Source organism: Budorcas taxicolor, chromosome 8, assembly GCF_023091745.1.
Source record: "Budorcas taxicolor isolate Tak-1 chromosome 8, Takin1.1, whole genome shotgun sequence".
Taxonomy (NCBI): domain Eukaryota; kingdom Metazoa; phylum Chordata; class Mammalia; order Artiodactyla; family Bovidae; genus Budorcas; species Budorcas taxicolor.
The window spans coordinates 12,519,694-12,531,926 of NC_068917.1; the positions used below are offsets into that span (position 1 = coordinate 12,519,694).

At 42.2% G+C, this 12,233-nt stretch overlaps 1 protein-coding gene across 1 annotated transcript in view; it reads left to right on the plus strand.

Annotated features, from left to right (window-relative positions):
- The window catches only part of KIF13B (kinesin family member 13B), a 201,505-nt gene that overhangs the window by 60,376 nt on the left and 128,896 nt on the right, over positions 1-12,233 (plus strand). Inside the window, exon 3 of the mRNA XM_052645142.1 lies at positions 10,098-10,110. Within this exon, the coding sequence (XP_052501102.1) occupies positions 10,098-10,110 (13 nt within the window). The remainder of the gene's footprint in view (positions 1-10,097; positions 10,111-12,233) is intronic.

Below are 12,233 nucleotides of genomic sequence, written 5' to 3' on the forward strand. Positions count from 1 at the left end.
AATGGAGGAGAATCAAACTGCTCTTTGCTCTCTGGAGCTCACAGTCCACGAGGAGGCAACACAGCTGCAGTACTTGCTGAGAAAAAGAAGGCCTAAGGGATGTGATAGTTCCTAAAAGAGGACAGAGAAGGTGAATGTTTTCTGAAGGACAAGAAGGTTATCACTAGGGCAAAAAGTGGGAGAGGTACACAGGTAACCAAAAGCACAAACGTCACTACGCCTGCAGGACCGACAGCTATAAGTGTGTGTGAAGCATGAGGTCTTGGGGGAGGAGGACAGGTGGGAAAAGGTGACATTGTGAAGAGCTTTTCTTCCTTACAGCTTTCTCCCCCTTTGTCACTTTATTTTTTTCATAGCACTTATTACACATTCATTCATTCATTCTGTTGTAAAATAATTTAAGCTCTTAGCATTAAAAAAATTAATTAGCTTTAATTGAAGGCCAATTACTTTACAATATTGTGGTGGTTTTTGCCCTGCATTGACATGAATCAGCCACGGATGCATGTCCCGCTCCCCACCTCCCCCTCTATTCTTCTCGTCTGGGTTGTCCCAGAGCCTATTTTACAGAGTGAAGTAAGTCAGCAAGAGAAACACCAACACAGTATATTAACACAAATGTATGGAATTTAGAAAGACGGCAACGATGGCCCTATATGTAGGACAGCAAAAGAAGCACAGATGCAAAGAAAAAGCTCTTGGGATTTTTAAAAAAGCTTCTTGGCCCCTGTGTGTGGGATCTTAGTTCCCCAATCAGAGATTGAGCCTGCACCCCCTACATTGGCAGTGTGCAGTCTTAACCATTGGGCTCACAGGGAAGTCCTGCTGTTAGGATTTTGTGCAGTGCAGTTTTTCTAGCACCACAATTAGCATCTGGCTTTTAGCAGGTACTCAGTAAATATTGCTGAGTGAAAGAGTGAATTTGAGAAGGAAAGGGGATGGGTTGGAGAGACATTTCACAGTTGAAAACCATATCCTCAGGAAAGTGGTAAACACTGCAGTCTTCAGTTAGTTAACCAAGCAGTTTAGACCTTTGTGAATAGTGAAGTATTTAGCTGGAGAATGCTTGGAAATTGAATTTCCACATAAGGAAGTTAAAGAAGTCTATAAGGAAGTTAAACAAATCTTTGCTAAGCAGTGAGTTTGGGGAGTAATTATAGTAATGGGTTAGAAATCTTACTTTTTCTGAACCCTCTGGCTGACTTGAACCTCAGATTAACATTGAATCGTGGACAACCTCCCAGTAATGACGTGTCTAACATTCTTGATGCAGGAATGTAGGTGCACGAGTATTTTGTGTTTGCTTTTCCCCCCTTGAAGCCCCCAGGCTTTCCAACCTAAGTCTGAATTGTAGACCTGCCACTGCTTATAGTGAGGACAAGAACTTCACCTTTAGCTCTGTTGCTGCTGCTAAGTTGCTTCAGTCGTGTTCGACTCTGTGTGACCCCATAGACGGCAGCCCACTAGGCTCCTCTGTCCGTGGGGTTCTCCAGGCAAGAGTACTGGAGTGGGTTGCCATTTCCTTCTCCAATGCATGAAAGTGAAAAGTGAAAGTGAAGTTGCTCAGTCGTGCCCGACTCTTAGTGACCCCATGGACTGCAGCCTACCAGGCTCCTCCGTCCATGGGATTTTCCAGGCAAGAGGACTGGAGTGGGGTGCCATTTGGCTCAGTGGTAAAGAATCCACCTGCCAATGCAGGAGACGTGGGTTTGATCCCTGGGTTGAAAAGATTCCCTGGAGAGGGAATGGCAGCCCACTCCAGTATTCTTGCCTGGGAAGTCCCATGGACAGAGGGGCCTGGCGGGCTACAATCCATGGGTCACAATGAGTCAGACATGACTTAGTGACTAAACAGCAACAATTCTAATGACATTACTGTTCCAAGTGACCTTTGTGTTTAGGATTCCTTTTTGGGATTTGATACTTAGGATTCTTTGTTGGGATATTAAAGGGGTCTGTATTCTTCACTGGACTTTCCTGATGGCTCAGACGGTAAAGCGTCTGTCTACAATGCGGGAGACCCCAGTTCGATCCCTGGGTTGGGAAGATCCCCTGGAGAAGGAAATGGCAATTCACTCCAGTACTATTGCCTGGAAAATCCCATGGACAAAGGAGCCTGGTAGGCTACAGTCCATGGGGTCGCAAAGAGTCGGACATGACTGAATGATGAGAAGATCTCCTGGAGAGGGAATGGCAGCCCACTCCAGTATTCTTGCCCGGAAAATCCCTGGCGGGCTACAATCCATGGGTCACAATGAGTCTGACACGACTTAGTGACTAAACAGCAGCAATCCTAATGACATTACTGTTCCAAGTGACAGTTGCATTTAGGATTCCTTTTTGCGATTTGATACGTAGGATTCTTTGTTGGGCTATTAAAGGGGACTGTATTCTTTACTAGGGTGGGGAGAATCTGTAGGGTAGTCCTCATCAGATTGTGGTGGCCCTTGATTTTAGGTTCTTGGAATTAGATTTGGAAACATTGTCTTTATTGGTATGACTTGGTAGATCTGTTTTCTTTGAGTGTGAAGAAAACCCTCTTCTGCTTTCTTCATAGCAGGAACTTAAAACTCAGCCACCTGCCTACCAGCAGATCATGTGGAAGGCGCAGCAGTGCAGGTCTAGCCGGGGTCCGCACGTGCACATTTAGGCCTAGCGTTTCCACATCTTCTGAATTTTCAAGAGGATTCCAACGTGAAATCTTCTGATTTTCTGTTTTTGGTCAATATTGTGAGGATTAAGCAAAATACGGCTGTGTTTGCCTGTGAACACTGAGTATGTGCCCTCTGGTTTGGAGCCTGACATATGGATCTGGGTCTGAAAGGGTAAGAGAACTGGAGAGTTAATTTCATACTCAGTAAAAAAAAAAAAAAAAATTTTCCAGAGAAATCTAATCACATTAATCTATTCAGGGAAACTGGAGAAATATAGACTCATAAAATTGAAAACCAGTGATAACCAAAAATACCGAAAGAAATAAAAATTTATAAGCATTTTCTTGGAATGAGTGCTTCAATAATCTAGCCTAATCTCTGTGTACACCTTGATGTTAACTTCACATCTAATTTTTACAATAACTGTGTATTTCTTTGTTAACGTAGCATGTGAATGTATTTTATTAAACCCACAAATGAATCAAGATTAATATAATTCTTTGGTTAGATTTTAAACTTCCTTGTAGTAAAAGTGGACAGTGAATTAAAACTTACTCTGCTTGTGTGTTTAACAGATGAGAGGAAGCAGGTGATTTGCAAATGGTTAATTAATAGTGTATTCTTTGGTGCAGTTTCAATATATGGTAATTTGAAATTATGGAATTTATTAACTGGAGTTTTCATCTTTCTAAAGTTCTGTGATTGGGAAATATGCCAGTTGTGGTTCAGTGACTGTGTTCTTGGAATGTCCCTCTGTTCTCAACCAAGTATCGTTTGTGTGGGTAGAAGATTTTAATAAGAATTGTCAAAACTGTCTTTTCTCTAGATTTAAAGACGTTCTCTGAGGATGTATATAAGAGGTTGTGTTGAATGCGCTTCCTGTTTCTTAGGCGCCCCCCTCCTCCGCCTTCTGGGATGCTCGGCGCCACTCATTTCTGACCTTTCCTCCTCTTCAGTAAATGTGTTTTCTGTCTTTGTGTAATATGTTTCATGTGTAATTATCTCCTAATTTCATTGAAGATAGAATTTGTATTTGTTTCTTGTTTCCTTTATTGTTTGGGGGATGATTTTAGGGAGCCTGGATGGTGGTGGAAATGTTTTTATTCTATCAGGAGTATTGTGATTGAGAGTAACATGAGTGACTTAGGTCGACTTAGATTGGATGTTTAGGAAAGATACATGTAGAGAAATAATAAGCTAAGAAATGACAAATGAGTTTAGCCTCAAGATTTCAAGGTCAAAAAAAACCCATGAGTGAAAGCCCGTAGACCAGAAAACTTGTGTACCCTGGGCCGATTAGAAGAAGGCCAGTGAGGGTGAATGGAAGATGGACCAAGATGTGGTTGAGATAGAAGGCGAGGCCAGGTCACCTAAGGATTGTAAACAGCATTCACCAAATAAGCAGAAAGCCTTGTGTTGGACACTGATAGACCCTGGAAGACACACTCTGTCCTTCAGAAGCTTATAGTCTAGTTGGGGAGATAATCCATTTATATTAATATTAGAAAGTTTATATCATGTGACATTGATAGGTAACACATGATCTGTAGGGAGTTTTTGCTAATAGAAATGGGGGAAGGAAGACTCACTTTTGCTTGGGGTTCTTGTGGAGGGAATCTTGAGGGAGATGTAATTTGATCTGAGCTTTTCCCGCAGGAGGAGGGCTTGAACAAATAGAGTTGTCAGAGGGAGTGGCTTTACCTGAATGCAGGCATGTGGGATGCAGGAAGATACTAGCTTGCTGGAGAGGTGGGACCTTCTAAGGGAGTTGCGTGGGGGGTGTTGCCCGACCTATAGCTCTGATGTGCTGATGCTCTGCACCGTGCCCCTGATAGAAATACTGAAGTATAACTTGTCGAATGCCTGATGCTGATGTTGGCTTTCTCATTGTAAACACAGAGCTGTACAGGTAATCCAGTGTAGCTTCTCATTCCTTCTTCAGCATCCTCATCAGGTGCTTTCCTGCTCTCTCTGCAGATAACTCCGCTAATGGTGAGCTGGCAGGTTAACACAGCGCTGATCACTCTTCTGTTGAAGAGCCCTCCTTTTTTTCTTTTCACCTTTCTTCCTGGGATTCTACCTGAGGTGGCAGCCTGTCGTCTTTCAGTCCTCCCTGGTCCAGGCTACGGACTTTTATTCTTTGATTTACCCTTTCACTGGCATCCTTTTTAAAACCCCTCTACATCCAAATACTATTCTCCAGAAAACTTTATCAATCGTGCTTTTAAAGTTCATTCTTCACAACTGAATGTAGTACTCCAGATTTTGAGGAAACAATGACTAGGGCTTTTAATTGTCCACCTTGACGTTAGCCAGATAAGCAGAGATTGATAAGCGTCCTCTATGAATCTTGTCAATGTCTGAATTTTCAGTCAGGTCAGCTTTATTCCTGACGTGAAAAAGACTGACAGTGGGGGAGGGGCGACAAAGAAAAACGAATGATCGTCACACAGATTGTTGTTTGGTTGCTGGTACTGCCAGCTTAAGTCCAGAAAGGAAACAATATCATTACGTACTATGGCCGTGTTAGAATAAACTCTTTGTGATGTAACACAGCCGTTATAGAGTGGATTGGAGAGGGATCTTATTAAAACAGATTCCAGATGTCGCAAATTGTGAGAGTTTCAGAAACTTAAATCTTTAAAATTAATAGAGTCAATGAGATCTGGATGTCATGTTTGATTTTGGTAGTTGATAGCAGTAATTGATTTATAACTCATCATGCTGGTATAGCTTGTTTTACACATAACACAGTATTGTCTGGCTTATTTTTGGGCTCAAAATTTATTTTTTCCATGGTCAGAAGTTTTAATAAAAATCTCCAAATTCGTATAAAGTCATCAGTAAGTTTCTTCTTCATACTGTGGCAGTCTAAGGTTAGGACTATAATTCAGTTTGATTTTATGGTGTACTTCATTACTGAAAAGAAAAGTGAGCATAAGCCCCTCACCCAGGCCAGCAGAAAGAAGGAGGTGTGTGGCTTATTCGTAGGAACAGCTCTGTCCAAAATATATTATCAAATCATTTGCTGTTTCCCAAGCCGCCCTCTCTAAAAAACATGTCTTCGTATGTTTCTTCACCTGGGCTGTTAACATCTTAGTGACTAGACCGCATTTGGGGAACAGTAGTTGTATGCAAGATTCATCAATGGTCACTGAAAAAAGCTACAGTGGGAAACTAGTAATGTTACAGTGGAAAGGTGGATACAAGTGTACCATGATTAGAGTTACCATCATCAGTAGTGAGATCTGGATATCATCATGTGCCTTCTGGTATTTTTTAAAAATTGAAATGTTGATTTACAGTATTTCAGGTGTACAGCCAAGTGATTCTTTTCCATTATAGGCTGTTAACAAGACACTGAATATAGTTCCCTGTACTGTACAGTAGGACTTTGTTGTTTATTTTGTATATAGTAGTATATATTTGTTGGAGAAGGGAGTGGCAGCCCACTCCGGCTATAGTCCATAGGGTCGCATAGAGTTGGACACAACTGAAGCGATTTAGCAGTGTTTATTTGTTAATCCCAGATTCCTATTTGTGCACCCCTCTTCACTTTTGGTAACCACAGTTTGTTATCTGTGCCTGTGAGTCTCTTTCTGTTTTGGAAGTACACTCATTTGTGTCATTTTTAAAGGTTCCACATATAAGTGATACCATATGGATTTGTCGTTCTCCTTCTGACTCAGTTCACGTAGTATGAGAGTCTCCAGGTCCACCCATGTTGCTGCACAGGCATTACTTCACTCTTTTCTTATGGCTGGGTAACATTCCTCTGTATACATGCACCACGTCTTCTTTATCCGTTCATCTGTTGATGGACATTTAGGTTGCTTCCGTATGTTGGCTATTGGAAATAGTGCTGCTGGGAACATGGGGTGCGTGTATCTTTTCAGATTAGAGTTTCTCTCTTGTCTGGTTGTATGCCCAGGAGTGGGATTGCTGGATCATATTTTAGTTTTTAAGAAAGCTCCGTACTGCCCTCCATAGTGATGGCCTTCTGTTACTGATGTACTTAGAAGGGCTTCTGTGGTGCCTGCCACAATGCCTAACCTGAATTTAGTCTGGAGGAAGCATTAGACAGACCTAGTGAGCACATTCTACAGAATAACTGCCTGGAACCCTTCAGGTGTCAGGGTTATTAGGGACACCCTGCCCCCAGTTGGAGGAGGCATGGCAACTCCATGAATGTGTGACCCCAAACCAGAAAAAGGACATCAGTGAGGGCGGTTGGGAAGAAATTTATATGAGGTTTGCTCTAGATTCTTTCATAAATCTTGTGTTGATGGATATTTTCCTGGTTTTGATCACTGTAACTGCAGTTTTAATAAGACGTAATCATTTGGGTGATAGGGTGAAGGGTACACAGGAGTTCTTTGTACCATTTTTGGAACTTTTTGTAAGTGTGGAAGTTCAAAATGAATTTAACAACAACAGAAACTCAGAAATTCAGACTCTCCTCCTCCTACTTTATGCCATCTGTTCTGGTCAAGGGACTGGGTTTCTTTGCTTCCTAAATCTCCACTGTGATCTGGATAGCTGAGGTTTCTAAATAAGGGATTTTGAAATAGTGAGGCATTGCCTTATCGGATTGCAGCTACAAGTTGGAAGGTTTTGTTTAATTAATTAATTTACTTGTTTATTTTTGTACAGAGCTGTAATTACATCTTTGGGTTTCCAGTGGCTCCAGGTTATTTGAGCATTGCTCTTGTAGCCACCAGGAGCCATAGCTGGAAACTTAGCTCTGTAATTAATTTACTGGTTTGTTTCTCTTTTTATTATCATGTTCTGGATTCAGGTTATCCCCACAGATTCTTCTGCCGTGTGTCATATATTGTTGAATTTCGTATTTGTCAGTTGTCTTTTAGGAAGAGCTGGTTTTTGTATAAAAATATTTTACCTAAAATAGAAATATCACACTGAACATCTTATTCTTCCTCCCAGCAAAGATTGTCTGGAGTTTTTATAAATATAATGAATAAGTAAACTTACACTGGCATAAGCACCGCCTTTTATTGGGTAATAATTAGAATGGAGGAAATTAACACATTGGGAAATGTTTCTGTTACCGGTAGCAGTTGTTAATGTATGACTCACGGATTCTTAAGTCTAGGAGCAACTTGATGAGGCTGTTTTGACCAGTGTGGCGGAAGAAGAAGATTCCCGACTCGGGAATCTGAAGACCTACTTTCGAATCCCAGATCTGTCACTGGTTATTATTGTGAGTTGGACAGGGCATTTGACTCTTCGGAGCCTTCAGTTTCTCATCTGTAAAACTGGAATGATAATAGCACCTTTCAGAGTTACTGTGAAGATTCAGTGAAGTAGCTTGCACCATACTGGGCCAACCCAATACCTGACCTCACAGGCATCTCATATATGCTGGTTCTGTTCTTACCTCCAGCTGGGTTTATAACTGGGCCTTCTGAGATTGATGAGGTTCTGCTTTGCTTATAAAGACCTACGAAAAGGTGGTAGCGTGTGTCAGTCACCTCTGCTGGTGTTTCCCAAGGGTTTTGGTGGGAAGTTTCCCCGTATCTCTCATCCCAGAGAAGTTATTTTCTATTATGTGCTAGTCACATTGGCTGTTACTCCAAAATCTGTTAGACAAGGGTCACTCATTTGCTGCTTTCCTTGGCGTTCTAGTGTTCAGACCCGAAATCTTTCCATACAAATGAATATTAAATTTAAAAGGAAATCTTACGCAACAAAGGCACAAGGTGTCCAGACAGTTGAAAGGAGGCGTTTCCGTGCACCATTTTCTTTCAAGTTGCAGGTCTGACTTGGCTTTTTGATCCTCTGAAAGACCAGTTGTTCCTGTGGTTGTGGAATGAACATCATTGTTTTTCTGAGTTAACATGGAAATGTTTAGGGCTGAGGGAGCATGTCTGTACCTTACCCTCAGGGGTGTGTGTGTGTGTGTGTGTGTGTGTGTGTGTGTGTGTGTGTGTGTGTACCTTACCCTCAGGGTGTGTGTGTGTGTACCTCACCCTCAGGGGCGGGTGTGTGTGTGTGTGTACCTTACCCTCAGGGTGTGTGTGTGTGTGTGTGTGTGTGTCCGTCCGTGTCCCTTCCCCTCAGGGTTGTGTGTGTGTGTGTCTCTGAACAAGAGGGGGGAGGAGGAGGGGGAGAAGGACCCAGCAGCTGTGACTGTGTTAACCGTTGGTGAGCTCGGGTGAAGGGAGCTCTTTGTGCCTCTCTCACAGCTTTTCTCTAAGTTTGTTGTTGTTTAGTCTGTAAGTTGTGTCCAGCTGTTTTGTGATCCCATGAACTGCAGCCCACCAGGCTCCTCTGTCCATGGGATTTCCCAGGCAGGGATACTGGAGTGGGCTGCCGTTCCCTTCTCCAGGGGCCCTTCCCCGCCCAGGGGTAGAGCCTGGGCCTCCTGCATCCTCCACGCTGGCAGCTGGCTTCTTTACCACTGAGCCACCAGGGAGCCCTTCTCTGAGTTTACCTGTCTCAAAGTTACACTGGATTAAGTTACAGAATTGACGCTTTTGAACTGTGGTGTTGGAGAAGACTCTTGAGAGTCCCTTGGACTGCAAGGAGATCCAACCAGTCCATCCTAAAGGAGATTAGTCCTGGGTGTTCTTTAGAAGGAATGATGCTGAAGCTGAAACTCCAATACTTTGGCCACCTGATGCGAAGGGTTGACTCATTGGAAAAGACTCTGATGCTGGGAGGGATTGGGGGCAGGAGGAGAAGGGGACGACAGAGGATGAGATGGCTGGATGGCATCACTGACTCGATGGACAAGAGTTTGGGTGAACTCTGGGAGTCGGTGATAGACAGGGGGGCCTGGTGTTCTGCAGTTCATGGGGTTGCAAAGAGTTGGACACGACTGAGCGACTGAACTGAAGTTATATGTAAACCCAGTGGCATTTTCAGAGGAAGGGAGGTTGGAGGCACCTGAGTCAGCACAGAGGAATAAGCAGTGAGTAATTCAGTTAGTAGTCACTCAGTCACTGGCAAAAAATTAGTTCCTTTAACCTTTTTTTCCTTAGAACAGAACTTTTTTTTTATAGAAGGTCCTCTATAGAGAGAGTAAGCTGTGGCTTTATCAAAGTAAAGGAAACTACTTGGAAGTGAAATCATATGCTAAGAAGTAAAGAATATTTTTATAAGTCATAACAAGGATAAGCAAAATGTAGAAGGCAGAAATATTAGGACTTTAAAAATTATCTAGTGCTCAGACAATCTTTCTTCTACCTGAAAGATACAAATTTCTTCTCTATAATTAGCATTCTATCTTACTAGTTAGTAGACATTAATTATCCTTTATTTCAAGTTGCTGTTTGATTTCAAAGTTAATATTTTGTGTTCTTAATAAATATCAAATAAATATTTATTATCATTTTACCCTTCAAAAGGCATCTTCTAACTAAAAATATTTTTAAACTCTTTTCTTTCATGTCAATGATGACACCTCTTTTGGGAACTCAGAAGCCAACCAAAGGTAAGAGATTTGGTTTATTACAGGATACTTGTTCAGAGTTGTATGTGTGTATTTTTTTATACTGGTATTTTCTTCTGAAAAATAAAAATATTTTCTGTCACTTTTAAAGTAAAAAAAAATAATGGAAGCTGTCAGCCTATTCATAAATCCAAAGCCATTTATTGGCGTAAGAAGGACTGGAGGTTTATGGAAAAGCTGTTTTTGTACTTTGACCAACTCTGGCCAGTCTCCTGGCAACTGCAACACAGATTCCTTTTGTGCCCTGCTGGTCACCACAGATTGGCTGGGAACTTCTCGTTCCAAACTGCGGTCAGAACCAATACTAGGCAGACTCATCCATGGTGCTCCTGGGACAGCTGGGGACACACTCTCAGGCCAACAGAAACCTGCCCTGGCCCGCAGCTTCCTCAGGGAAATGTGCTTTCATCCTAGCTTTGAGCCCAGATTCTCAAGAAACCTCGGTTCCCATGTCTCTAGGAATGTAGTTGTGCCAGAGTAGGGGCAAGGACTGTGTTTTTGTATTGATCATTCTTGGGATCTTTCCAGGAAATTTATATTTTTATCTGCCTTCTTGGAGTTTTGTTTTAGAATCTGTGGTGGAACAGTAATTCCATTCAATATTACTGTTGCTGAAGTATGTATAGACTTGGCTATTGGGACTCTGAATTAGTAAAAAAAAAAAAAAAAGTTTAATATGGCACTGACTTCTTTATACATAATAGAACTAATTTTATAGTTTTATCTTTTGTATGAAAAGATGGCTGGATTATCTTTGTTTTCTTTCTTTCTGATGGAGCAGAGGCTGGATATTGCAGTAATGATATGAAGAAACATTACATGACTGTTTCGAAAATATTCGTGTTTTACTTAATTCAACTCTATCTTACTGTTTAGAGAAAATGTGTTGATGTCAAAGATGTGGAAGGGCCAACACTACATTCTTAACAGTGGTTCCCTCTAAGGAGAAATATGTTTGGTGAATGGGAGACCTTTATCCTTTATGCTTCTGTGTTATTTGCCTTGCTATAATGAATGTGTGTTTCTTCTCTGTTACTTGAAAAGAAATTTTCTAAAAAAATAAGGGAAAATGTTTATTTAGGGGACAAAAAGGGAGCTTGTCTGCTTTAGGAAATCCATGGCTGGAAGATACCTGTAATAATTTACAAAACAGCTGAAACTTAAAGAGGACCATTCAGTGTTGTTAGTAAACAAGACCTTAGCATTCCTAGTTCCCGCCTTTGTACCAGGCTCTGGCGCCTTCCTGTTACTGAGGAGGAGAGCTCAGCCACTCTGTGATGAAGGGCCTGGTGGGGAGCAGCGTGGGTCCTAAGTCACTCAGTCGTGTCCAGCTCCTTGTGACCTTATGGACTGTAGCCCTCCAGGCTCCTCTGTCCATAGAATTCTCCAGGCAAGAGTGCTGTAGTGGGTTGCCATGCCCTCCTCCAGGGGATCTTCCCAACCCAGGGATCGAACCCGTGGTTCTGAAGTCTCCTCCAGGCGGGTTCTTTACCACTAGCGCCACCTGGGAAGCCCAGGTGGGGAGCAGACATGGGCTCCAAGGCCGAGTTCAGCTGCCAGCTCCCCCACACCGTTAGCCACTAGGTCCTTGACTTCTTTGTATCCTAGGGCCTCCTGCGTAATGTTAGCTGTTGCCATTACTTCTCTGCTGGAATTGAGAATAAGAATTGTTAAAGAAATCCCTAAATTTAAAAAAGAAAAGAAAAACCTGTAGTAATAGGGAGAAGAGAGCAACGTAGAGCCTGATCTCTGAGAAGTGCACTCGGATGGTTCAAGTGTGAGCTAAGCTTATAAGCAAGCAAAGACTTGGGATGGTCTCTACTTAACATTGGTAAGAGCAGAATCAAAAAAAGTGATAAGACATGAGAGCTGAAAGCTGAAGCAGAAGAAACTTAATCTGAACTTCACATTGTATTTAATCTCACCCTGCTGACCGATGTACTTTGAAAAGCAACTCCCACCGGAAGTTTTGATCCACAGTCCTTTGGGACCATCTTCCTTCTTCTTTCTTTCCTCTCTCTATTGTTGTTCAGTTGCTAAATCATCTCTGATTCTGTGACCCCATGGACTGCAGCATGCCAGGCTTCTTGTCCTCCACTGTCTCC